This window comes from Colobus angolensis, unplaced genomic scaffold, assembly GCF_000951035.1.
Source record: "Colobus angolensis palliatus isolate OR3802 unplaced genomic scaffold, Cang.pa_1.0 Scaffold71, whole genome shotgun sequence".
In the NCBI taxonomy this organism is placed as follows: Eukaryota; Metazoa; Chordata; class Mammalia; order Primates; family Cercopithecidae; genus Colobus; species Colobus angolensis.
In genome coordinates, this window is record NW_012120821.1 from 10,891,427 (window position 1) to 10,916,922 (window position 25,496).

At 49.6% G+C, this 25,496-nt stretch overlaps 1 protein-coding gene across 2 annotated transcripts; it reads left to right on the forward strand.

The window, feature by feature from the left end:
• Window positions 1-958: 958 nt before the first annotated feature.
• On the forward strand, window positions 959-22,562 carry TRAF1 (TNF receptor-associated factor 1). 2 transcript variants are annotated; one of them, XM_011927400.1, is made up of 8 exons: window positions 959-1,105; window positions 1,361-1,726; window positions 3,874-3,961; window positions 13,372-13,437; window positions 13,939-14,349; window positions 16,171-16,348; window positions 18,248-18,396; window positions 21,543-22,562. In XM_011927400.1, exons 2-8 carry the CDS (start codon window positions 1,587-1,589, stop codon window positions 21,759-21,761), a joined length of 1,251 nt encoding a protein of 416 aa, XP_011782790.1. In that variant the 5' UTR covers window positions 959-1,105; window positions 1,361-1,586; the 3' UTR covers window positions 21,762-22,562. The 2 variants fall into 2 exon arrangements, with proteins under 2 accessions (XP_011782790.1, XP_011782791.1); XM_011927401.1 differs by lacking the exons at window positions 959-1,105; window positions 1,361-1,726; window positions 3,874-3,961 and adding an exon at window positions 13,093-13,164.
• Window positions 22,563-25,496: the final 2,934 nt, after the last annotated feature.

Here is a 25,496-nt window from a genome sequence, read left to right on the forward strand (position 1 = left end):
ACCTGTGAGGCTCCAGTAGATAGACGTGAAAACACAGTGTAAGCGTAATGCACCACTTTCATCCTTTTCTCTGAGGAGCTGGAAGACCTGTAGTCACCATCTGAGCCAAATGTCAAAGTCTTTCAAGTACTTCACTTGAGCTACACACCACACTTTGATCCACGATCTCATTTAGTCATCACAACAGTTGGGTGAAATAGGTATTATTGTCCCATTTTACAGATGCAGAATCTGCGTTTCAGAGAAGTTAAGGACTTTGTCCCAGGGCCCGCAGTTAGTAAGCGGTGGACCCAGGATTTCAACTCAGCTCTGTCTGACCTCAAAACCCATGATCTGAAACCAATGTGAAAGTTTGCAAAACCTCTGTAGCAGCCGAACTCGATGGAAAGATGTGAGGGATCGTCTTCTCCATTTAATAGATGAGACAAGAGCTGGGTACTCTGATCTCCATCAGAGATCACGCGCACAGAGCTTGGGGCCCCACAGCCCTGGAGTGAATCCCGCTCTACCACCAGAGGCTGTGTGCCTTTGGACCAGGCATCTTGCTTCTCTGACCCTATATACAGCTGCAGAAGAATTCCTTGCAGGTTGCTGTGAGGATTTGGAGGGAAACTGTTGCCCAGCACACAGTACACATGCCAGGAGCCATCATTTCTACGGTGCAGTTTTCCTGCAAACGTGGATCTGTGTCCCACTTGGCTGCTGAGACCAGCTACCGTGATCTTGTAGTTGTTTAGTGCTTTGTTCTCCTTGAGGCAGCAAAGTGGTGGCACCTGACCGGAGCATGTAGCCACCTATGACTTCCTGAGTGGGGTGGTGCAGGGAGGGCCCTGAGGAGTCTGTGGTCCTAAGGCCTTGGATTTCATCAGGGCTTTCCTGTTCCTTCTGGTTGCCTCAGTCCCAGTCAAGATAGGGTCCCAGAATCTTACAGCCTAGAGGCCACCTGTTGCGACTTCTTTTTTACAGATGGGGTCATCAGAACCCACTGTGAGGAAGTGACTTCTCTTTGAGATTATCCAGACACTCCACACAGAGCAGAGCAAAAGTGCCTAGAACTTGAAATTTTGGACTTGCCTTCAACACCCTGGGGATTTCCACCAGGAAGGTGAGCACTCCCACTGAGAATTCCAGGCTGCTCAGAGGTGCCAGGGAACACAGACCAGGGGCCAGCTGTGGCCTTCTCCTCCGATGTGCCCAGGGAGGTGGGGGAAGCCAGCGGCAGCCTGCGATTCTCAGCCAGGGGAACTCTCACTGTGATTTCTGAGAGTCTGTGACACGGGTCATTTTCTCTGACTTGCTCTCTTGCTTTTTCTCACTCTAAAAAAAAAAAAAAAAAAAAAATGACTGGACACTCCTAAAGCCTTCAGTCACCATCCAGGGGATTTTTATCACCACAAAGGGTAATTCCTGCTCCATCCCTGCTGTGACTCAGCTGTGACGTTGAACCACACAAGCCAGAGAGAAGAAGATAAAGTCATCAGAGCTCCTACTCACCAGAGAGTGAGGCCCAGGCCAGGACTCCACAGGGCTGGTCCCCTGTCCTGAAGGAACTTAGACAGGCCTTCTGGCCAGCCTGGGACCCTGAGATGGCATCCAGCTCAGGCAGCAGCCCACGCCTGGCCCCTGATGAGAATGAGTTCCCCTTTGGGTGCCCTCCCACCGTCTGCCAGGACCCAAAGGAGCCTAGGGCTCTCTGCTGCACAGGCTGTCTCTCTGAGAACCTGAGGTGAGGTGATGGAGGAGCGGAGGGTGGGCAGAAAGTGGGTGCCAGGGAGGTACCCCTGATGGGAGGTGAGGGGCAGAAGAGCCTGTGACTTCGAGCAGGTGACTTTTCCTGTCTGGGCCTCAGTTTCCACACCCGTTTCTCACGCTCCCTGACACTGCCCCTCTGGCTATGGTGGAAGGAGAGGAAGCCACAGAAAGGCGTCAGCTCCCACAGGGGAAAGCCATCACACCGAGGAGAGCCTCGAGGCTGTGAGGCCACTGTCTCACTGTGTGGCCTGGGGCACTGCTAATGTCCCTAAGCCGCAGCTTGCTTGTCTGTAAAGCTATTTTCTGCGTAGCAGAATTATTAATGAAGCCCAATGCATAATAATCACAAAAGTTCTTACAGTAACAAATATAAACCCCTTGGTGAATGACAAACTGTTAGACGAATATCTCTCCTTCCACAGCATTGCTCATCACCTCAGACTGTTTGCTGGGAACCCTTTTGGAGGGGACAAAGAGATCGATATATATTTATGTATTTAATGATATTTAAAGTATTAACCCAGAAAGGCATGACATCAGTACTATCATCAACATTCCTCTTTAAGCAATTATGTGCCTACTGTGTGCCAAATGCTCTGCCCTCAGGTCCTCAGCACAGCTTAGAGGGGTGGATACTATTATGATCCTATTTTACAAATGAGGACATTGAAGCCTAATAGATTAGGTCAGCTTTGGTCAGTTTCCTGGCAAATATGCCCTTAAACTGCCTCATGTGATGACCTTTTGTTTGAGGTTTTACAGCTTAAGAAGGTGGGAAAGCTGAATCAGGCAAGTGAGAAGTTCAAACGTGATGACAAAGGAGGAGGCTGTGAGAATAGCGAGGAGAGGCTGTGACCGTGGAAAGGCCAACCAGAGGGTGGAGGAGCAGAGGTTGTCTGGTTTTACCATCAAGCTGATTGTCAGGGTTCAGCTCAGGCTCTGGTGGTGGGTCTCCTGGTTTCTCCTCTCCCTCCTTCCAAAACCTGGCAGAGGAGGGAGCTGATTGGAATTTGGAGGGCCGAGGCCTGAGGCCTAAGTCCTGAAGAACTTCTACTCAGCTGTGCTCCTGACTCACTCTACCTTGACTAATCCACATGCCCTCTGGGGCCTCATTCCCTCTTTTGTAAAATGGGCTATCTCAGTAGCAGGTCAGAGACACCAGGAGCTTTGTGAAAACGCAGGTGCTGGCCAGGTGCAGTGGCTCATGCCTGTAATCCCAGCACTTTGGCAGGCCGAGGCAGGAGGATCATTTGAGGTCAGGAGTTTGAGACCGGCCTGGCCAACAAGGTGAAACCTCGTCTCTACTAAAAATACAAAAATTAGCTGGGCGTGGTGGTGCACACCTGTAATCCCAGTAATCCCAGCTACTCGGGAGGCTAAGACATGAGAATCACTTGAACCTGGGAGGCAGAGGTTGCAGTGAGCCGAGATCATGCCACTGCACTCCAGCCTGGGCGACAGAGTAAGACCTGTCTCCAAAAAAGAAAAACCCCAAAAAAACAAAACAAAACAAAAATCCACGGGTACCCAGGTGTTACCCATTAGAATCTGACACCCACTCCTGATTAAGAACCTCCAGGCCAGATGTTCTCTGAGGCCCTTTCTTGTTCTAATAGGCCATGATCCTCTGTAATTACTAAACATATGAGACCAAAACCAAATGGAGGACCAAATGAGAAGAGCAAGTATAGTCACATGTCAGCAATCTCTTGCCTAAACCCCTGAGATCAGATGTGTTTTGTAATTCAGAATTTTTTAGAAAAGCAAATCAGGGCATTATGTAATTCTGGCAGGGAATGGGGCAGTGCCCTGTAATCAAGCACATTAATGTTTCTGCAATGAAATATGTATATATTCACACTAAGTGGGGTAAGTAAGGGCTGTAATAGCTTCCGGTCAGTGCAGTCAGGGCAGGTTTGGCAGCCCAGGAAGCTCACTGCAAATTACTAAAAAAAACGTGGGCTGCTCGGCACTTTTGCAATTTAGGAACTGTGGCTCTGGGATTGTGGACATACACAATCCCCAAGCTGCTGACACTTGAGGCTTCTGGAGCTGTCAGGAGAGTGGATGGTGCAGGGAACTGTAGTGCCTCTCTCCAAGGCTTTGTCCATGTTTCCCCAGGAACGGCGAGGATCAGATCTGCCCCAAATGCAGAGGGGAAGACCTCCAGTCTGTGAGCCCAGGAAGCCGTCTTCGAACTCTGGAGAGGGTACGTTGGTATATCACGGAAAAGCATTTGTCTGTTGTCTTGATTTTTCCAGGTTGAGGCCAAGTAGACAGCTGCGCACTCTGCCCCTGGCAGGCACCTCCCAACTAGTCCTGAGTCCAGATTGAATTCACTTTATAAGGAGTGAGGAGACTGATGTTCACAGTGGTGAAGTGTCTTGCCTGAAGCCACCTGGCAATAGACTTAGGGTGAGAACAGTCCAGACCAGGGGTCCACAAACTACGGTTCATGGGCCACATCTGGCCCACCTCCTGAGCAACGAGCCAAGAGTGGTTTTTATATTTTCAAATGGTTGAAAAGATCAGAAGAATGATAGGCCATGCATAATGACCTGTAATTCTCGAGGCTGTGAGGCCAGTCTCTCACTGTGTGGCCCGGTGCACTGCTGATGTTCCCCAGCCACAGCTTGCTTGTCTGTGAAGATGTTTTCTGCGTCACAGAATTGTTATGAGGCCCAATCAATAATAATCAAAAAACTTCTTATAATGACAAATATAAACCCTTTGGTAAATGACAAACGTGCCTGTAATGCTGAAGTGTTAGAATTCGAATTACATACAATTACATGCCTGTAATTCTAATACTTTGGGAGTCCAAGGTGGGCAAAGAGCTTGAGCCCAGGAGTTTGATACTAGCTTGGGCAACATGGTAAAACCCCATCTTTACAAAAAATATAAAAATTAGCCTGGCATGATGGCACGTGCCGGTAGTCCCAGTTAGTCTGGAGGCTGAGGTAGGAGAATCATCCGAGCCCAGGGAAGTCAAGGCTGCAGTGAACCATGATTGTGCCACTACACTCCAGCCTGGGTAGCAGAATGAGACTCTGTCTCAAAAAAAACAAAAAAAGATATTTTGAGACACATGAAAATTATACAAAATTGAGTACTTGCAACAAAGACTTCATGGCCCAAATATTTACTATCCAACCCTTTACAAAAAAGTTAGCAAACTCCTCAACTAGATGGTTCTGTCTGCCTCTGTTTGCCCTTAGGCAGGGAGAGACCGTTATCAGCTCACCTCTTGGACTCTGCCAAACTGTGCTTCTAGGAATAAGAGACACATTTGGAAGTGTGATAGGCCAGAGAGACAGTTTCAGGAGCTGCAGTTTAGAACCCTGGCCCTCCCAAGCTGGAAGGACCCTCATAGGTAACATGTCCTGCTCAAAGGTTCCCACGTGCTATCCAGCACTGATCCATTCCCACCAGCTCATGACAAAATGATTAAAATAAGGCAATTCTATAAATGAGTTTATGTAAACTGAATTCTTTCCATTTCTAAAACCAACCTTTACTCTGAGATTGTGTCTGTCCTATGCGTGTCTTTATATAAATGAGAGGATGTTATAATAGATGATAGTTTTTGGTAAAGCCTTTACTAAGAAAAATTAAAAAGATGGCAATCTCTTTGTTAATGTCTCAATTTAAAAAAACCACACACACACACTCATATTGGTCCACGAATCCAAACAGGCAGGAGTCACTGCTCAAAATCAAATCCTCTTGTTTACACTTGGGGCCCTGAGACCTGCAGAGGAGTCTCGTTGCTCAGCCACCCTCTCTACCTCCACTGTGAGGTGCCTGGCTCCTTTCAGCCAAAGCCCTCTTCTTGCAGCAAACTGTTGCCCAGGGATCAGTAGCCTGATGTCCAAGGGTAGTTCTCCATAATTCTCTGCTCGGCTGGCAGCAATTCCCAGGCCCTGTGTCTGCATCTGTAAAATGAGGATGTTAAGCCGGCTCTGCAAGGCCTTTCCAGGAGACCATGATAGCAGTGCCGGCAGGGCAGCTATCCCCCTACCGTTGGACCAGAGGCAGGCGAGTTCCCACACCTCCTTCTCCTTTCTCTGAGCTGGTCCTTCTCATTCAGAGAGTTCAGGGGAATTTCCTCTCCCACCCAGAGCTGATTTTGAGCACTCTCCCATCTGCTTCTCAGCAGCCTGTCCATTGGCAGGCCCTCGGGGAGTAAGAGTAAGGATCAAGTGCATGTTCTTGGAACTTTACACTCTGCAACATGGTAAGAGTTAATATGATACACTGCTCCATGGAGTAACTCCCTGAGCCTCCCTGTTTGGCTCCTGGTGGATTGGCTGTGAGACACAAGCAGACCCTCAACTCTCTGTGGGCCACTGTGCCTCACTTGCAAAAGGCCTGCTTGAATGCTCTAGGACTGTTGTTTTTAGCTTGTTTTATTTTTTCCTCTTAACAAAATTAATATACATCTATTGTGTAAATCTTAGATCACATAGATGTTTTAATATCTCCTAATCCAATGGCTTTTTTTCATCTTTTTCAATCAGATGAAAGTAGAAACATTCTGATGGAGGGGGAGCCTGGAGCCCTGGCCTGTTAATTGCCCCGTTTCTTTCTCTTATCCCAGCCCCTAAGAGGTTCTGGGGACTCCTAGGGCCCTGCAGAGCACAGTTTGAAACTTGCTGCCTTGAGCCAAATGAAGGGACTATAATTCATGGTAGAATTATAGGCACCTTAACAGGTTATAGGATGGGAGAGGAAGCTGCCTGTATTTGTGAGCAAAGAAGGCTTCTTTAACACAGGCAGACCTCTGAGAGGCAGCAGCCCCCTCCCCTCCCTGCTGGCTTCCCCACCTCCTGGAGTCATGGATTCCTGGTGAAAAGCTGGGGTGGGGAGGGGCGGTGATCATGGTCTGATCACCTACACAAAGTCACATAGGGGAAAGACCAGGGACTCCTCTGACTTTTGCCCCAGTGGGAACTTGGGGGACTTTTGAACAAAGGAAAATGGCTGATGAAAAGTCAACACTTTGCATGTGTGGTAATTCCTAAGTTTGCCTGCACATGTAGGGCAACCTGGGAAATGGAGGCAGGGTAGAGGGCTGAGGACCAGCCCTCCTTGCAAACACTTCCCACACCATCTGCTTATCAGTTTGTCCTCAGCCTCGGACTTCATTAGATGATTATCTCCCGAAGAAGTGCCCAGAGCCATGGACTGATTACCTGATATAAGAAGCGGATATTAAAGGATTAATGTTGACCTAGTTAGAGACTTGATACTTGCCTCGCATGATCTTCCTGTAGAAGTGACAGTGAAGGGGGGGACGGCCGGGGGGGCTGGAAGATAAAAACCTTCAGTCCTGTCTGCTGAGGATCAGCAATGGGATAGTTTCTCCCACTCTCTTTCCCGTGAGGCCCATTCAGGAAGATCAAAGGCAAGCTGACATCTGATGCCAGTAACTCACAGTAAAGCCTTAATTTTTCTAGAGTCAGAAAATGACAGAAGTTTAAGCTGTCTAGTCCAATTTCTGTTCTGTACTGGATTCCTGCTACGTAGCTCCATGTCCTTCCAATGGCAGAGAGCTCATTACTCCATGAAACAACCACACCCACCCTGGGGGGCTCTGATGGATGCAACATTCTCCTCTTTCTTTGTACTGAGCTGAAGTCTGTCTCCCTTGAGGTCACAAAAGGCAACTCAGCCCCCTGTCCCCGGAGTCAGTCCTGCCTCCGTGGAAAGACACTGAGCAGTCTTTCGCCAGTCTCTGTGCATTTGAGGTAAATGTGCTTCTGTTTATCTGTGTTCCTTGGAGTGTGATACCTGGGAATAAACCCCTAAACCTTACACTTCTGAGTTTGACAGTGTTCATCCGTAATCGCCCCGATCCTGTGACATTCTGTGTGGTGGGTGGTGGTGATAGCCCTATTTTGCCAATAGGTAATATTTTGAGGCTCCATGAGGAGGTGTGCCTGGACCAAAGTCACACAGCAAGTGGGAGGCAAAGCCAGGCTCTAACCCATGGCTCCTGAGGTGGTGGCATCTTCTCTATGCTGCCTCTACACAAGGAATCCTCCCCTAAATGTTTCATACCTGCTTAAATAACACAGTCAGGCTTTAGTGCAGGAGTCCACCAAGTGCTATGGAAAAAACAGGGGTGGGCAAGACTACTTTCAACCAGGAGAATCAGGCAGGGCTTCCTGGAGGAGGCGGCAGTTGAGCTGAGCAGAGGCTGACAGAGACTAAACTGGCCCAGTTACAGAGGAGGGCAGGAACGGGCTGACAGTGGCAGGCTGACCGAGCTCCCCATGTAGAGCACCCCCTCAGCACCAGCTGAGACCTGAACCAAAGCAGCCCCTCCGGGCATCTCTGACCTCAGCCCAGTGAGGGGGTAGGCAGTGCCTGGCCTGCTCAGATCCTCTTTGTTCTGTGCAGGTGCTGCAGAGGTGGCACTCATGCTCCCGGCACCCTCTTAACAGTCAAATTCCCGGAGGCCCCAGGTCTCCAAATGGGGCCTCCCGCTAGGGCCCACTGTGACCCCACCACAAAGGGCCTGGGTAGCTGGGGTGACCGGAAACACCACACACGCAGAGACTCCTCAGACCCAGACAGAAGAACGAGTGTTCCCTCAGGGCTGGGAATCTGTTTTCTCTGTTTCTGTCTCCTCGGAGGAGGAAATTCCACTGCACACTTTATTTTTAGCAATTTGCAAGCAGTGAGGCCTCTCACACAGGGGCCACTTGTGACACCAGATGGGTTTGGCCCGGGACACATCCTCTGTTCTTCTCCTGCAACTCCTGATTCCCTCTCCTGTCTCCTCGGTCCCTGGCCTTCGAATGAGGCCACGCCAGGCAAGGACACTATGGTGGGGAGGACAGAGCCTGCACACGGACTCCAGACTCCTGGGCTGCCCTCGCCTGCCCCGTTGCCTCCTACAAGTCACTGATCACCCCTGGGCTTCAGCTTCTCCACCTACCCGAGGGAAGCAGAACCTCAAAGCCCCAGCCTCCCCATCATGGCTGTGAGGATCTGATGGGACAGTGTCTGCATGAGTGCCAGGAGAGCAGTGAGCCCTTGCAGAGGCTCACAACTATGGGGGAGAACACACAGGCGCACCCACCTCCTCCACTCACAAGCTCAGCGTGACCTTAAGCCATTCCCTCTGTTTCTGCTGGTATTAAGGTGACACTAATCCAGCCCCACCTGCCTCAGAGGATTCTCACGGGGATCCTATGGGACAACATTCAAACACGTTTTGGTCCTGTTCATTTAGGGATATTCCTCCCCGCCTTGAGGAAATCCAGTGGGAAAATGGAATTTTAGAGAATTCGTTGTTAAGAGTTTATGATGTGAGGATTAAATGAGATACATGTATATGACAGCCACTGGAGAACTGGGACTGGGGATGTCCCAGGGGCAGTGTGCTTAATCCATAGGAATAAGAATACTAATTAGTAGTAATACTAATAATAGTATTTGTAATAGTAATAGTATTAGTAGTAGTTAGTAGTAATAGTATTAGTATTACTACTATTAGTATTCTTAGAGTTATTAATAGTAGTAGTATTCAACAAGTATTCAGTAGTAGTACTGAATAATTTCAATACTAATAATTATTATTACTAATAACGGCTCATATTTATTGAACACTGTGTTAGGCAGAATAATGTCCTCCAAAGATGTCCCCATGTGAATCCCGGGGACCTGTGAGTATGTGACCTCACATGGCTCTGTGTATTTGCCAGGGCTGCCATAACAAAGTGCACAGACTGGGTGGTGTAAACAACAGAAATGTATTTCCTCGCAGTTCTAGAGATCATAAGTTCGAGGCACGGTATTGGCGAGTGTTTTCCTCCAAGGCCTCTCTCCCTGCCTTGACATGGCTGTCCCCTCCCTATGTCTTCATGTGGTCCTTCTCCAAATTTCCCCTTCTTAAAAGGATGCCAGTCACATTGCATTAGGGCCCGCCCCCAATGACCTCATTTGAATTTAATTAACTCTTTAGAGGCCCTGTCTCCATATTCTGAGATACTGGGGGTTAGGACTTCAACATATGATTTGGGTGGGGGGTGCTGAGCCCATAACAATGGCGAAACAGACTCTGCAGACATGATTAAATGAAGGATTCTGAGATGGGGAGATGACCCTGGATTATCCAGGCGGCCCAGTGGTCCTCAGAAGAGGGAGAGGAGAGTCAGAGAGAAGGGGAGATGCTCCACTGCTGGCTTTGAAGATGGAGGAAGGGACCAGAAGCCAAGGAGTGCAGGAAGCCCTGAGAAGCTGGGGAAGGGAGGAAGCCATCCTCCCCTTGGGCCTCCAGGAGCAACGCAGTCCTGCTGACGTTTCCGTGTTAGGACCCTTGGCCTCCAGAGCTGTACGATAATAAAGCTGTGTTGTTTTAAGCCATTAAGTTTGTGATATTTTGTTACAGCAGTAATAGGTAACTAATACCAGTGCTTACATGTATTATCTCATTTAATCTTCACAATAACCCTGTAAGGGGGATATTATTATTATCCCCATTTTGCAGATGAGGAAACTGCAGGACAGAGGAGTTAATAACTATCCCAGGGCCACAAAGCTAGTATGTGAAGTGACAGAAACAAGCTCTGAACCCCAAAAGGCTGGCTCCAGAGGCCACACCCTGAACTTGCGTGCACTCTAAGGAATGCATAATGATGACAGAGAAGCCTCCAAAACCCTCTGAAGTCACCCCTGCCCCTTTCTGCAGCAACCATTCAAGGCTCATCACAGTCCACATCTGGGCACACATCACAGAAGGATGTCCCTTCATCCGAATAGCATTTCACTTCCTGAAACAGGCATTTGCTGTTCACACAACACCAGGACGGCTCCGCTGCTGAAAGACACATCCCCTCCACCTGCGGGGTGATGTCTGGAATTTCACTCTTAGCTCGATTATTTTCACGTTCTTATCCCTTTTATGACTCTCCCACCAAGCTTTGACCCTTAGAACCACAGAGGATTGGAATCATGGACCTGTAGGGAGTGGTGGGACCTGAGAGGCTGCCCGAAGTGTGTTCACCCAGGAGCCAGGTCCACACATAGCATCTTCCCTCCGCTGTTCTCACATGTCAAAAGCTACATGTTCAGGGAGGTTTCATCACCACAGACTTCGTGAAGCCAGCACAGTCTCCCTGCCAAGGCCGCCCTCTGCCTGCCTTCCATAAAACATCTGTTTTCTATTATTTGTTGGGAACAACTTGTCCCTGAAGCCCTGGGCAGTTGGGTGGGGGCGGGGGTAGGGTGGCCTTTGCTGGGCTGTGTTCTGTCTGTGTCCCAAACCAACTGTACTCATTAAGCCCACAGCTCTCTGCTTATGTTACTTTTAAAGAATAATAACGGTGTGGCTTTTTGTATTTACTCAGTCCGAAAGACCTCTGTCCTCTCCTGCTTTCATCCAAATCCCCTTTCACGTGGTTCCATGAGATTATTCTCTCAATAAATAAATAAATAAACAAAGAGCTTATAGACTCAAGATATTATTTATATGCAATAAAACTCACTCATTTGAAGTATACAGTTTGAGGAATATAAATAATCACGTGACCGCCACTACAGTCAAGTGGCAAACGTTTCTGCATGGGATAAAGCTGCTTTGTGTCCCTGCATAGTCAATCCCCTCCCCACCCACAGCTCCAGGCAACCACTGATCTACTTACTGTCACTCTAGTTTTGCCTTTGCTAGAAGCTCCTAAGAATGGAAAGAGGTAGTATGTAGTCTTTGGTGTTTGTCTTCTTTCACTTAGCACAATGTTTTTGAGGTTCATCCATGTTATTGTTTATGCTGGTATTTAATTCCATTTGGTTGTTCTATAGTATATATAGACCAATTTGTTTATCTGCTCACCAGTTGATGACACATTTGGGTTGCTTTGAACAAAGCTGCCATGAACATTCACATACACACCTTTGTGCAGACATATGTTTTACTTTCTCTTAGGTAAATTCCTAGGAGTGAAATGTGTGCATTGTACGGTAACTTTATAAGTAAATTATTTTATAAGTATGATTTAACTTTATAAGATACTTTGATAGATTGTGTTTGTTTGTTGTTTTGCTTTTTTTTTTTTTAAGAGAGACAAGGTCTTTCTCTGCTACCCAGGCTGGAGTACAGTGATGTGATCACAGCTCAGTGCAGCCTTGAACCCCTGGGCTCAAGCGATCCTCCCACCTCAGCCTCCCAAGTAGCTGGGACTGTAGGTGTATGCCACCAAGCCTGGCTAATTTAAAAATTTTTTAAGTAGAAATGAGGTCTCACTATGTTGCCCAGGCTGTCTTGAACTCCTGGCCTCAAGCAATCCTCTTGCCTCAGCCTCCTGAAGTGTTGGGATTATAGGTGTGGAGCCCACTGAGCCTGGCCTTGCCCATTTTTTATTAGGTCATTTGTCTCTTATTATTAGATTGTAAGAGTTCTCTATATATTCTGGATACAAGCCTTTATGAAGATACAGTCATGTGCCATATAACACTCAACACCGGACCACATATACAACGATGGTCCCGGAAGAGTATAGTACTGTATTCTTACTGTACCTTTTCTATGTTTAGATACATTTAGATACACGTGTACTTACAGTGTTAACAGTTGCCTACAGTATTCAGTACAGTCACGTGCTGTGCAGGTCTGTAGCCTAGGGGCAACAGGCCGTCACTGAGTTTCGGTGTATAGCAGGTGCACCGTCCACGTCTGCGTAAATACATCCTATGACGTTCACACAGCGATGGCACATTTCTCAGAACATATTCCTGTCGCATGACTGTATATGTCTTGGAAAAACTTTTCTCCCATCTCTCCTGGGCTGACTCCTGTTAAGAGGCAGTGATGTGTGTGGGAGGGGCCCTGGGAGGGGCCCTGGGGCTGTGCTGCCTCCCAGCTCGGCCTCCTTGGGCAAATCCCTTCCCCTCTGGAAGCCTCAGTTTTTTCATCAGTGAAATAGGAATAAAAACCCACCCTCTCTTCCCCACCATGCTGTGAGGAGCCCTAGGAAGAATTACGGCCTTGAAAGCATTTGGTAAATGCTTCAGACCTAAATAGGTTAACAGTGGGGTCAAATTGCTATTGTAATAGCACCGAGACCCTCCTGTGTCACTTCCCCCGGGCTGGACATTATCTGAAAGGGAAAGTTCTGCTGAATGGACACAACTTAGTCTAGGATAGATGGCCAAGGAGGGATGCAGATGGGAATTGTGACCACAAGATTCCCCATGGACTTCAGGAGGAGGGAGGCATTTACTCATGCAGTCAGTGTGTTCTGAATGTCTCAGCTGTGCCAGGCACTGCCCTCAGCGCTGGGAACACAGCCATGACCCTCACAGAGCCTCCCCGACCAGTTGGGGCAACCAGAGAGTGAGTGATGATTACGGAGCTGTGTGCACTGTGCCCTGACAGGAGAAATAGCAGTGCTGCCCAGGATCACAGTAGGGGCCTAGGTCCTGTTTTGAAGGAAGGTCATGGAAGGGCAGAAGCTTGAAGGGTGGCAAGGAGATAGCCAAAGGGAACAGCATGTGCAAAGTCGTGTGGCCCAAGCCATCTCCTACCCTGGTGGATCCTGGTGCATTGAAGAGAGCCCCCGGGGTAGCCACAGGGATTGCTATAACATTCAGTGATGTGATTATTATTTCCAGGCTCATCCTGAGGTGGCCGAGGCTGGAGTTGGGTGCCCCTTTGCAGGTGTCGGCTGCTCCTTCAAGGTAAGCATCTGAGTGTGAGAAAAGAGATCTGTCCACTGCAGTTCCAGACCTCCAGGTCTCCCCACTGCAGCCCCTCCAGAATCTTCCCGTAACATCAGTCCACTCATCTGGATGTCTCTTGTACTAATGACTTTCCCAAGCATCAGAGCCTACTATTAAGTCATCATAGTACTCAGGGAGGTTCTTCTTAATGTCTCACCTAAGCATCCGCAGAACATCACTAAAACGACCCCCACCTCTGCCGCCCCTCTCCATGGTCCTGAATCATCCTTGCGCTCCAGGGCAGGGCAGAATTAGAAGCTGCAATGCATGTGGCTCATCGTGGGCATGTCTGATGCCAGGGTCTTCCTCTGAATCCCTCCCACTGTACAGAAATCCACTCCTCTTTGCTGGGTGAATGAATCTGACTTTCCTTGGTGACCTTTGATAGCAGGGCACTCCACTGCTCCCCTGTCTTCACTCCACCTCTGTTTTCACTAATCAGCCCCACTCTCTTGTCAGGGAAGCCCACCGTCCGTGCAAGAGCATGAGGTCACCTGCCAGACCTCCCACCTAAACCTGCTGTTGGGGTTCATGAAACAGTGGAAGACCCGGCTGGGCTCTGGCCTGGAGTCTGGGCCCATGGCCCTGGAGCAGAACCTGTCAGACCTGCAGCTGCAGGCAGCCGTGGAAGTGGCGGGGGACCTGGAGGTCGATTGCTACCGGGCACCCTGCTCCGAGAGCCAGGAGGAGCTGGCCCTGCAGCACTTCATGAAGGAGAAGCTTCTGGCTGAGCTGGAAGGGAAGCTGCGTGTGTTTGAGAACATTGTTGCTGTCCTCAACAAGGAGGTGGAGGCCTCGCACCTGGCCCTGGCCACCTCCATCCACCAGAGCCAGCTGGACCGTGAGCGCATCCTGAGCTTGGAGCAGAGGGTGAGTGTGGGAGGCAAGTTTGCCTTCAAGCCCGGCTGAGCCCCATCCTGTCTCCAGAGCAGCAGACGGGCTTCCTACTAATCATTCATCCTGCTTAGAGCAGTCACTCCCTCAAAACATATCTCCCCTTTATCCCACACCCTTCCAGGAAGAGTGCTGAGTTGGAAGCTGTAGTCAAGGTCACAGCCTCCCATCCAGTGCTTCAGTTCCTTTGTGATAAGACACCACCTCCCTGAGCAGCTCAATCCAGTGCAGGACATATTCCACCCTTCCTTATACTAAGCTAAATCAGCCTCTCTGCTCCCTGCATTGTTCTTGGCCCTGGCCCTCAGAGCCCACAAGACAAATCCACCTTCTAGTCCTCATGACAGCCCTTCAGGGATGGAGAGTCGGATTCTGTCGTACCTGAGTGCTTCGCTTTTCAGGCTAAAAGCCTCGGCACCTTCACCTTTTCCTCAGAGCATGCTGCTTCACATTGCCCTCCTATGATCTGGCTCAGTCTCCAAAGAAGCATACAGAAGTATGCTTGGAGTGTGGTCCCAGGCTGACTCCAGATAATCCACTTAGCCACAGTTCTTGGTCCAACAGGGCTGTCTTCTCCCTTATTCTAGAGCTTATACTTTTCTTTTCTTTCTTTCTTTTTTTTTTTTTTTTTTTTTTTTTTTTTTTTTTTTTTTTTTGACACAGAGTGTCGCTCTGTCGCCCAGGCTGGCGTGCAGTGGCACAATCTTGGCTCACTGCAACCTCCACTCCCAGATTCAAGCAATTCTCCTGCCTCAGCTTCCTGAGTAGCTGGGATTACAGGCTCGTGCCACCACACCCAGCTAAATATTTTGTATTTTTAGTAGAGATGGGGTTTCACCATGTTGGTCAGGCTGGTCTCAAACTCCTGACCTTGTCATCCACCCTCCTCAGTCTCCCAAAGTGCTAGGATTACAGGCATGAGCCACCGCGCCTGGCCTATACTTTTCTTAATGTAGCCAATCACCATTCTAATATTGCTTCTTTTGCAGTAACGTTACATCATTGCTCATATTGAGTTAGGCCTGGGTTCTAGTTCCTGCTTCACCATTACCATTATCTGCCTCACCATTCACAGTTACCATGACAGCAGGTACTCAGAGCCACCTGCCCTGTGGGTCTGAGCAAGTCACTTTCCCTCTCAGGACCTTCCCCATCAGTAAAGTTAACGATTAAATTTTCTCTAAGGATGCTCACTTCCATTCATGGCTTCCCTACCTGAGTACACCCAAGAATAAATTTGTATTCTTTCCACTTTATTGGGGAAAGCTATTAGAAGGGCCAGGCTCTGAGTTGGAGTGGCTGAGGCTTTAGCCTTTATTTATGTAACTCTTGCTCCAGTTAAAAGGCAGCCTCCCTGAAAGCCACAATTATATCCTCATTTCACCCACAAACTTCCCAGCTCTACTTTTACATACCAGGCACTATGCAAGGCACGGGCACAAAGACAAAATGAGCATGGGCCCAGCTTTCAGTGGAGGAGACCATCTGGTAGGTAAGGCAGAAAAGTATGTGTCATAAAATCATTGTAAGGGCTCTGTAAGAACATATTGAAACAGAGCAACTGAGCTAGGACAGTGGTTGAAGGCTTCCCAGATGAGGGGCCATATGAGCTGGATTCCTGGTGGATAAGGAAAAGGAAGGCCAGGCAGAGGGCAGCACATTCAGATGCAGACGCATGCCTGAGTGAGGCGTGGTCAGGAAAGCACCTTTGGGGCAGATCAATCTCCACATCCCGCCGTTCCCATCCCATCCCCAAGCCAGGTTCTGGTGTTCCTGGCTGAACAATCTTCCCTACAGGTGGTGGAGCTGCAGCAGACCCTAGCCCAGAAAGACCAGGCCCTAGGCAAGCTGGAGCAGAGCTTGCGCCTCATGGAGGAGGCCTCCTTCGATGGCACCTTCCTCTGGAAGATCACCAACGTCACCAGGCGGTGCCATGAGTCAGCCTGTGGCAGGACCGTCAGCCTCTTCTCCCCAGGTAACACCTCCCAGAGGCACAGAGACCTTCTTGGGAAACAGGCCTCACAGGACCCAGGAAGCAAGCAGTGAAAACAGCCAGCTCTGTGACAGCCACGCTGTGTCCAGTTTAGGCCAGTGCCCATTCAGGCCACTCGCCATGGCCGGGAACCATGCTGGGTGCTGGGACCTTGAGGTTGGTGGGCGAACCATGCTCTGCCCTGTGGCTCGCAGCCACACACAGCAGTGGCCCAGGCCGACTGACATTCAGGCCCTTTCTCCTCCCTGAATGTCAGTCCCATTCTGCAAATAGGAATCAAAACTGTTACCCACTTCATGGGTTTGGGATGTGAAGGAAAGTGTGCTGTGGGCCACAGTGTGTGCAGACGAGATGGATGTGAATGATGATTTTCACAAGTGAATACCGTGGGACCCCTGGCCTCAGAGAGCCAACAGTCTGAAATAAGATTAGAGAACTAAGACACGTGCACTTGTGTACGATTGCAGTTAGCATGTGAATGAGTGTCTTACTCATTTCTTACTCATTTCTGGGGCCCCTGGACTTGGCACAATGTCTTGCATAAAGTAATTACTTGGCAAGTGTTTCTGTTAACTAAATGATATCTGTTAATATAACAATGCATATATTTGGGCAAAAAATGAGGCAGCAGACTGGGTGCAGTGGCTCATGTCTATAATCCTAACACTTTGGGAGGCTGAGGCAAGAGGATCATTTGAGGCCAGGAGTTCAAGACCAGCCTGGGCAACATAACAAGATCCCATCTCCACAAAAAAAATGTTGTAATTAGCCAGGCATGGTGGCCTGCACCTGTGGTCCTAGCTACTTGAGAGGCTGAGGTAGGAGGATGGCTTAAGAAGTTTGAGTCTGCAGTGAGCTATGATGGTGCCACTGCACTCTGGTCTGGGCAACAAAGCAAGACCCTCTCAAAAAATTTTTTTAATGAGGCAGCGGAGTGTGTCACACTCCTAGAGCAGGGCTGGGACCCCTTTCCTGCAGGAGCAGCACTCATCCTGCTGTGTTGGGACAGCTCTCTTCATGGGGCGGTCTCGATCCCTACTTGTAGACCTTTTTCCCTCGATTCTTTTTAAAGAGGCAAAAAGCAAGCAGTACCTCGAGCTTCCTGTTCTACTAAAACGTAATGGGCAGAGATGAGTCAGACTGCCAGCCTGTGCCTCCTCCACCCCCTTCTTTCCTGCCCCAAATTCATGTCCCCAGTCAACCTCTCCCAGAAGGGCGCTCTGCCAGAGGACATGCTCTCACGGGATGGCCCCTTTAGCTGCCCAGGGGGTTTCTGTGCATCTTCACCAGGGATGATTCAGCCCTCAAAGGGTTTTGCCACCTGAGAATGGCTGGCAGAACTGCGAGTAACCCCATGTACCCCCAGACTCCAGGGGACCCCAACCAGTTGGCATAGGGCAGCAGAAAGAAACCGGTGCTGGGAGGCAGGAAGCCTGGCCCCTCATTCTTGCTGGGTCCCCAACACACTGTGAGATGGTAACCAGCCACTGTCTTTTTCTCAGCTTGGTTTCCAGACTGTAAAACATAGGTTGGTTAGATCAGTGGTTCTCAGAGTGTGGTTCTAGGACCAGCGGCATTGGCACCCCCTGCAAACTTGCTGGAAGTGCCAGCTCTCAGTTCTCACCCCAGTGTTACCGAGTAAGAAACTCTGAGGGTGGGGCTCGGCAGTGTATGACTTGGATGGCCAGCTGACAAACACTTAGCTAGATGACCCCCAAGAGCCCATTCCTCTCTGACACCCTACTTGAGAAGAATGCCGGGCTCTAACCCCATCTTTCATGGTTTTGAGCCACTGACCTTGGGCATGCCTGACCGCTGGATCCCAGTCCCACATCTGCAAAGTCCAGCACTTCCCAGCTGCCTGTGGCTTCTGCATTTCAGCCTTCTACACTGGCAAGTATGGCTACAAGTTATGCCTGCGGCTGTACCTGAATGGAGATGGCACTGGAAAGAGGACCCACCTGTCACTTTTCATCGTGATCATGAGAGGGGAGTATGATGCGTTGCTGCCGTGGCCTTTCCGGAACAAGGTATGGGCGTGGAGGTGATGGGGGCAAGGCGGGGAGCATGGAAGCCTGAGTCCTAGTCCTGATTTGGCAATGAATTGGCCATGTGACCTGGCAAGTCCCCCACGCTCGCTGTGTTATCAGTTTCCCTTTTTATAAAACAATCAGATCTAGTAACTAGGGCTCCCTCCAGCTCCATGAGTCCAGGAGCTAAAATGTCTGGAATCTTCCCAAAGGTTATATAGAAATAAAATTCATGGCCAGGTGCAGTGCCCCACATCTGTAATCCCAGCACTTTGAGAGACTGAGGTGGGAGGATTGCTTGAACTCAGGAGACATGGCAAGACTTCATCTCTGCTAAAAATAAAAACCATTAGCTGGGCATAGTGGCACATGCCTGTAGTCCCAGCTACTTGGGAGGCTTAGGTGGGAGGATTGCTTGAGCCTGGGAGGTTGAGGCTGCAGTCTGCCATAACCTTGCCACTGCACTCTAGCTTGGGTGACAGAGTGAGACCTTGCCTCAAAGAAAGAGAGAGAGAGAGAGAGAAATGGAGGAAGGGAAGGAAGAAAGGAAGGGAGGGAAAAAGAGAGGGAGGGACGGAATGAATGGCCAGTGGCTGCCCACTCTTCTTCCCCCTTCACATCATGGGGTAAATAAGGAAAACTTCTGGGAGGAGGTACCGTGAGACTAGCCTGAACTAGCAGAATTTTCAGGAAAAAGGAAGGAAGCAGGTACCACTACATATTAATACATACTAGAATTGCCAAAATCTGAAACACTGACAGTACCAAATGCTGACGAGGATGTGGAGCGACAGAAACTCTCACTCACTTCTGGTAGGAATGCAAAATGGTACAGCCACTTGGAAAGACAGTTTAGCAGTATCTTATAAAACCAAAGATACTCATACCAAACGATATAGCCAGTTTGCTCTCCTTGGATTCAAAGGAGTTTACTTAGAGGAGCTGAAAACTATGTTCACAGAAAAACCACCCAAGGATGTTTATAGCAACTTTAGTTATAATTGCCAAAACTTGGAAGCAACCAAGATGTCCTTCAGTAGGTGGATGGATAAATAAACTGTAGTGCATCCAGACAGTGGAATATTATTCGGTGCTAAAAAGAAGAGAGCTATCAAGCCATGAAAATACAGGGAGGAACCTTAAACACATATTACTAAGAAAAAGAAGTCAATGTGAAAAGACTGCGTTCTGAATGCTTCTGACTATATGACATTCTGGAAAAGGCAAAGCTATGAAGACAGGCCGGGCGCGGTGGCTCTTGCCTGTAATATCAGCACTTTGGGAGGCCGAGGCAGGTGGAGTGCTTGAGCCCAGGAGTTCGAGACCAGCCTGGGGAATATAACAAAACCCTGTCTCTACAAAAAGTACAAAAATTAGCTGGGCATTGGGCTGTGTGCCTGTAATCTCATCTACTCTGGAGGCTGAGGCACGAGAATCGCTTGAACTCAGGAGGTGGAGGTTGCAGTGAGCCGAGATTGCGCCACTGCACTCCAGCCTGGGGGACAGAGTGAGACTCAGTCTCGAAAACAAAAACAAAAACAAAAGCTAAGCTCAGTGGTTGTCCAAGAGTAGGGGCCAGGAGAGATGAATAGAGCACAGGGGATTTTGGGAGCAGTGAAACTATTCTGTTTGATACCGTTATGATGGATACATGTCCTTATGCGTTTGTCAAAACCCATAGAAGGTGAATACCAAGGGTAAATGCCAGTGTAAACCGTGGACTCTGGGTGATAATGATGTGTCAATGCAGGTTCATCAACTGTTACAAAACTACCACTCTGCGGGGGACGTTGATAGTCGGGGAGGTTGTGCATTGGGTGGGGGCAGGAGGTATATGGGAACTCTGTATTTTCTGCTCAGTTTTGCTGTGAACCTAAAACTGCTCTAAAAAATACAATCCATTAAAAATTCTTCACCGGGTACAGTGGCGCACACCTGTAATCCTGGCACTTTGGGAGGCCGAAGTGGGTGGGTCACCTGATGTCAGGAGTTCAAGACCAGCCTGACCAACATGGTGAAACTCCGTCTCTACTAAAAAAAAATTAGCTCGGCATGGTGGTATATGCCTGTAATCCCAGTTACTTGGGAGGCTGAGGCAGGAGAATCGCTTGAACCCAGGAGGCAGAGGTTACTATGAGCCAAGATTGTGCCATTGCGCTCCAGCTGGGCAACAAGAGCAAAACTTTGTCTCAAACAAACAAACAAACAAACAAAACCCCACAATTCCTATAGACAGATTTGGGGGATAGGCATTTCCTGTGGGTGAACAGCATCATTGCATGAGTGGAGGGTGTCAAGAATGGAGACCTCAGGTGTGGGGAAACAGGTGGGGCAGGGCGGGTGTGCCGCTTTGGTCTGGGTGTGAGTCAGTAGGCCCCCCACCCCCGGCAGTTCCCAAAAGTGCTGGGGAAATTTTTAAAACACCAGTGACAGAATCTCACCCCCGTAAGTGATAAGGCCTGAGCATCAGGATGAAGTCTCCGCAGGGGGTTCTAATGTGCAGGGTGAGGACTGCTTCAGTTGGCAACGGGAAGCCATTCAACTTCCTGATGGGCATTTCAGGGGCACGTGCCAGGGAAGAGGGTTTGTGTGACTTTTAGACAGTCAGCTTCTCAGGGGAACCTCTGTCTGCGCTGTGTATACCAGAAGCTCCACAAATGTCTCAGGACATCGATGACAGCCCTCAGTAGGAGACCTCCCTGTTCTGCCCCTTCTGCCTTGCCCCAGGAGGTTCCAGCTGTAGTTGATGAAGCAAAACTTTCCAAGCCAGGGGGGTGTTACAACTTATTGCTTCCACCTACCTTGTCAGTGCTCCAGTCACACCTTTTGCCCCTGACAGCCAATCAGACTTGACTGGGGCATCAGAACCTTCCCCTGCTTCCTGCTGGATGGAAGGAACATCTGATCCTCAGCAAGGAACAGCCTCTGAAGTGCACTCAGAATACCAGGTGCTGCCGGCTCCCTGGGTCTGGCCATATGCCAGGTGCACTCCTTGCCTGGCTTCTCTGACTCCTAATCCAAATGAGCCAAGGGTCCGAGGGGCTGCACAGGCAGTAGGTGTGGAGGACAGCTCTGAGCCCAAGCCTGGGCCTCCAAGCTGTGCTGCTAACATAGGGCCTGATCTCCCACCTGTCCCTTCCCTGCAGGTCACCTTCATGCTGCTGGACCAGAACAACCGTGAGCACGCCATTGACGCCTTCCGGCCTGACCTAAGCTCGGCGTCCTTCCAGAGGCCCCAGAGTGAAACCAACGTGGCCAGTGGCTGCCCACTCTTCTTCCCCCTCAGCAAACTGCAGTCACCCAAGCACGCCTACGTGAAGGACGACACGATGTTCCTCAAGTGCATCGTGGAGACCAGCACTTAGGGTGGGCGGGGCTCCTGAGGGAGCTCCAACTCAGACGGGAGCTGGCCAGAGGACTGTGATGCCCTGCCCTTGGCACCCAAGACCCCAGGGCACAAAGATGGGCAAAGGTTGGCATGATCCGAGCAAGACTGAGGGGTCGACTTTGGGCTGGCCATCTGGTTAGGATGGCAGGACGTGGGCTGGGCCCACAAAGGCAAAGGGTCCAGAAGGAGACAGGCAGAGCTGCTCCCCTCTGCACGGACAATGCAACACTGGGAGGCCAGGGAGCCACTCTGGCCCTGAATGTTGAGGTGGACTGTCACCAAGATGGGAAGAAAATGGAACCAGGTCTGGAACCATAGGACCCAAGCAAAGAAGCTCTCGAGCTGGGAAGATCTCTGCAGGGCCACCAGAGAGACCTGGACACAGGCCTGCCCTTTTTGTCCAGGGTCAGAAACAGGACCGGGTGGAAGGGATGGGGTGCCAGTGTGAATGCAGTCTGTCCAGGCCTGGACTGAGTTCCCCATCACTGGAGGTGAACAAGCAAACCCAGAGGGCTCTACTGACACTTCAAATTGGGGATTGCATTTGAAGACTTTTAAGATTCCTTCCAGCCCAGAAAGTCTCTAATTCTAGGCCTCCTGGCCCAGGCAAGTCCTAGAGCTACAGGGTTTCTGGAAACATTCAGGAGTTTCCTGCCCTCCTGGCTCCTCACTCACCTTCAGTAACCCCTGCTGGACTGACCTGGCCCGCAGGGCACCTGCCACCCTGGGCCTGGCAGCTCAGCTTCCCCAACACGAAGGAGCACACCCAGCCCCCAATCGCAATAATGGAGCACTAGTGCTTCTATGTGCAATGACATCGTCCATGCACAATGGCAGCAAACATGCTGGGGCTGCTTTTTCTTGTTCCCACCTGTGACAGTGTGGCAGCAGAGACTGTGGAGGCAGTGGAGACTGACTTCTTCCCGCTGGCAGCTGGACGTCACACATGAAGGTCTGGCCTAGCGAGTGATGGCTCTAGGCCCTGAAACTGATGTCCTAGCAATAACCTCTGGATCCCTACTCACCGAGTGTTGAGCTCAAGGGGGATTTGTAGAACAAGCCCCCATGAGAAACAGTTGTTACTCTGCACTTTTGATTGTCTATTTCTGATGGCAAGAGATACATACCCTCTTCAAAGAGCATGAGATGCCACCATTCTTTCAGCAAAGTTTCATTGACACCTAGAGCTGTTAACTGTGTTCGACATTGAAGGGAGAAAGGCAAGATGTGCACTCTGGCCTCAAGAAACCCTTAGTTCAGCGGAGGAAATGAGCACATAAGATCATTATGGCGGAGTAAGAGAAGATTAGAGAAAGCACAGAATCCCAGTGGGTGAAGGAGGGAAGGCTTCAGGGAAGAAGTGGCATTTAAACTCAGCCTGAGAATATTTTGAAATGCAGAGGATGGGGAAAAGGGAAGCGTACCGACTTGAAAATGGGAAGCAGTCTTGGCCGAGGGCAGGGTCTGTGTGGCAGGATGGAGGAGGGAGGCAGAAGGGTCAGATGAACTGCAGTGTAGACAGCATCAGATGCAGCAGTGCCCCTCCCCGTCCCCGGGAAAGCACCTCCTGGTAACCCCCGGGCCTATTGAAAGCAGGATGAGACGATAATTTAAGATGCTGAATGATTGAATGATTTCTCTTCCAACAAAGCTCTATGTTAAGTGTATCAAAGACATGACATCGCATCTTTTATAGGTGATTCAAGGGTTGGGGAGACAAGATGCAGGCAAAGCCACTGTTTCATTGGGTGGATTCAGTAGGTCCCCCACCCCCAGCAGTTCCCAAAGGTGCTGGGGAGATTTTTTTAAAACACCAGCGACAGAATCTCACCCCCATAAGTGGTAAGGCCCGAGCATCAGGATGAAGTCTCCGCAGGGGGTTCTAACGTGCAGGGTGAGGACTGCTTCAGTTGGCAACAGGAAGCCGTTCAGGTTTCTGATGGGCGTTTCCGGGACAGGCGCCAGGGAAGAGGGTTTGTGTGACTTTTAGACAGTCAGCTTCTCAGGGGAACCTCTGTCTGCGCTGTGTATACCAGAAGCTTCACAAATGTCTCAGGACATCGACGACAGCCCTCAGTAGAAGACCTCCCTGTTCTGCCCCTTCTGCCTTGCCCCAGGAGGTTCCAGCTGTAGTTGATGAAGCAAAACTTTCCAAGCCAGAGGGGGTGTTACAACTTATTGCTTCCACCTACCTTGTCAGTGCTCCAGTCACACCTTTCGCCCCTAACAGCCAATCAGACTTGACTGGGGCATCAGAACCTTCCCCTGCTTCCTGTGGATGGAAGGAACATCTGATCCTCAGCAGGGAACAGCCTCTGAAGTGCACTCAGAATACCAGGTGCTGCCGGCTCCCTGGGTCTGACCATACACCAGGCGCACTCCTTATTTGGTTTCTTTGACTCCTAATCCAAATGAGCCAAGGGTCCGAGTGGCTACATGCAACCCCTTCCCTCAACGGTGTGGCAAGCAACCTTTAATCCTCTTTTACAGATTAGGAAACTAAGGCCAGAAAAGCCAAGTGCTTGGCCCAAGGGGGCAGGGATGGGACTGGCATTAGAAATCAGGTATTTGCGGCCAGGCATGGTGGCTCACGCCTGTAATCCCAGCACTTCGGGAGGCCAAGGCAGATGGATCACTTGAGGTCAGGAATTCGAGACCAGCCTGACCAACATAGTGAAACCCCATTTCTACTAAAAATACAAAAAACTTAGCTGGGCTTGGTGGCCATGCCTGTAGTTTCAGCTACTCGGGAGGCTGAGGCAGGAGAATTGTTTGAATCCGGAAGGCAGAGGTTGCAGTGAGCTGAGGTCGCACCACTGCACTCCAGCCTGGGAGAGACAGCGAGCCTCCGTCTCAAAAAAAAAAAAAAAAAAAAAAAAAAAAAAAAAAAAAAAAAAGAAAGAAAGAAAGAAAAATCAGGTATTTGCTTCCAGTTTCTTTCCTTCCTCTCCCTTCTGGGTGAAATCTTCAGCTTTGATGAGATCATATCTTCATAGAAGCAGTTGGTCACTCTGCCCCCAGCCAAAGGGCAAGCCCTGTAGGACCTACAGATGCCAGGCTGGCAGCACCCCGGGAGGGCAGGGCAAGCACAGTCAGTGCCACACAAGCTTGCTCACAGAGGCCACCTCACGGGTGTCCACAGGCAATCCTCAGGCAACCCTGGGCAGTAAGGGCAACTATTATTTCTGACTTCCATTACTAATTCCTGATTGTAAGAGACACATACTCATTACAGAAAAACTAGGCCGAGCACAGTGGCTCATGCCTCTGATCCCAGCACTTGGGAAGCCAAGGCGGGAGGATTGCTTGAGTCCAGGAATTTAAGACCAGCCTGGGCAACATAGCAAGATCCTGTCTCTACAAAAAAAAAACTTAAAATTAGCTAGGCATGGTGGCATATGCCTGTACTCCCAGCTACTCAAGAGGCTGAGATAGGAGGATCCCTTGAGCCCAGGAGTTGGAGGCTGCAGTGAGCTGTGATCACATCATTGCACTTCAGCCTGGGTGACAGAGCAAGACCCTGTCAAAAAAAGGAAAAGAAAAGAAAAACTAGGAAAGTACAGAAGTCATATACAGAAGAAAGGCAAAAATCACCCATGAGCCCAGTGTCCAGAGAGTACTACTGGGAACATTTTAGTTGATTTTCTTTGTATTTTTGAGAAAGTAGATATAAACACATACATATAGATCGACTTTTAAAAATGTAATTAGA

Coding starts and splice junctions, on each gene's coding strand:
- TRAF1 (XM_011927400.1), top strand. CDS start 1,587: ATGGCATCCAGCTCAGGCAGCAGCCCACGCCTGGCCCCTGATGAGAAT. Junction 3,962..13,371: donor GTCTTCGAACTCTGGAGAGG/GTACGTTGGTAT, acceptor TATTATTTCCAG/GCTCATCCTGAGGTGGCCGA. Junction 16,349..18,247: donor CGTCAGCCTCTTCTCCCCAG/GTAACACCTCCC, acceptor TCTGCATTTCAG/CCTTCTACACTGGCAAGTAT.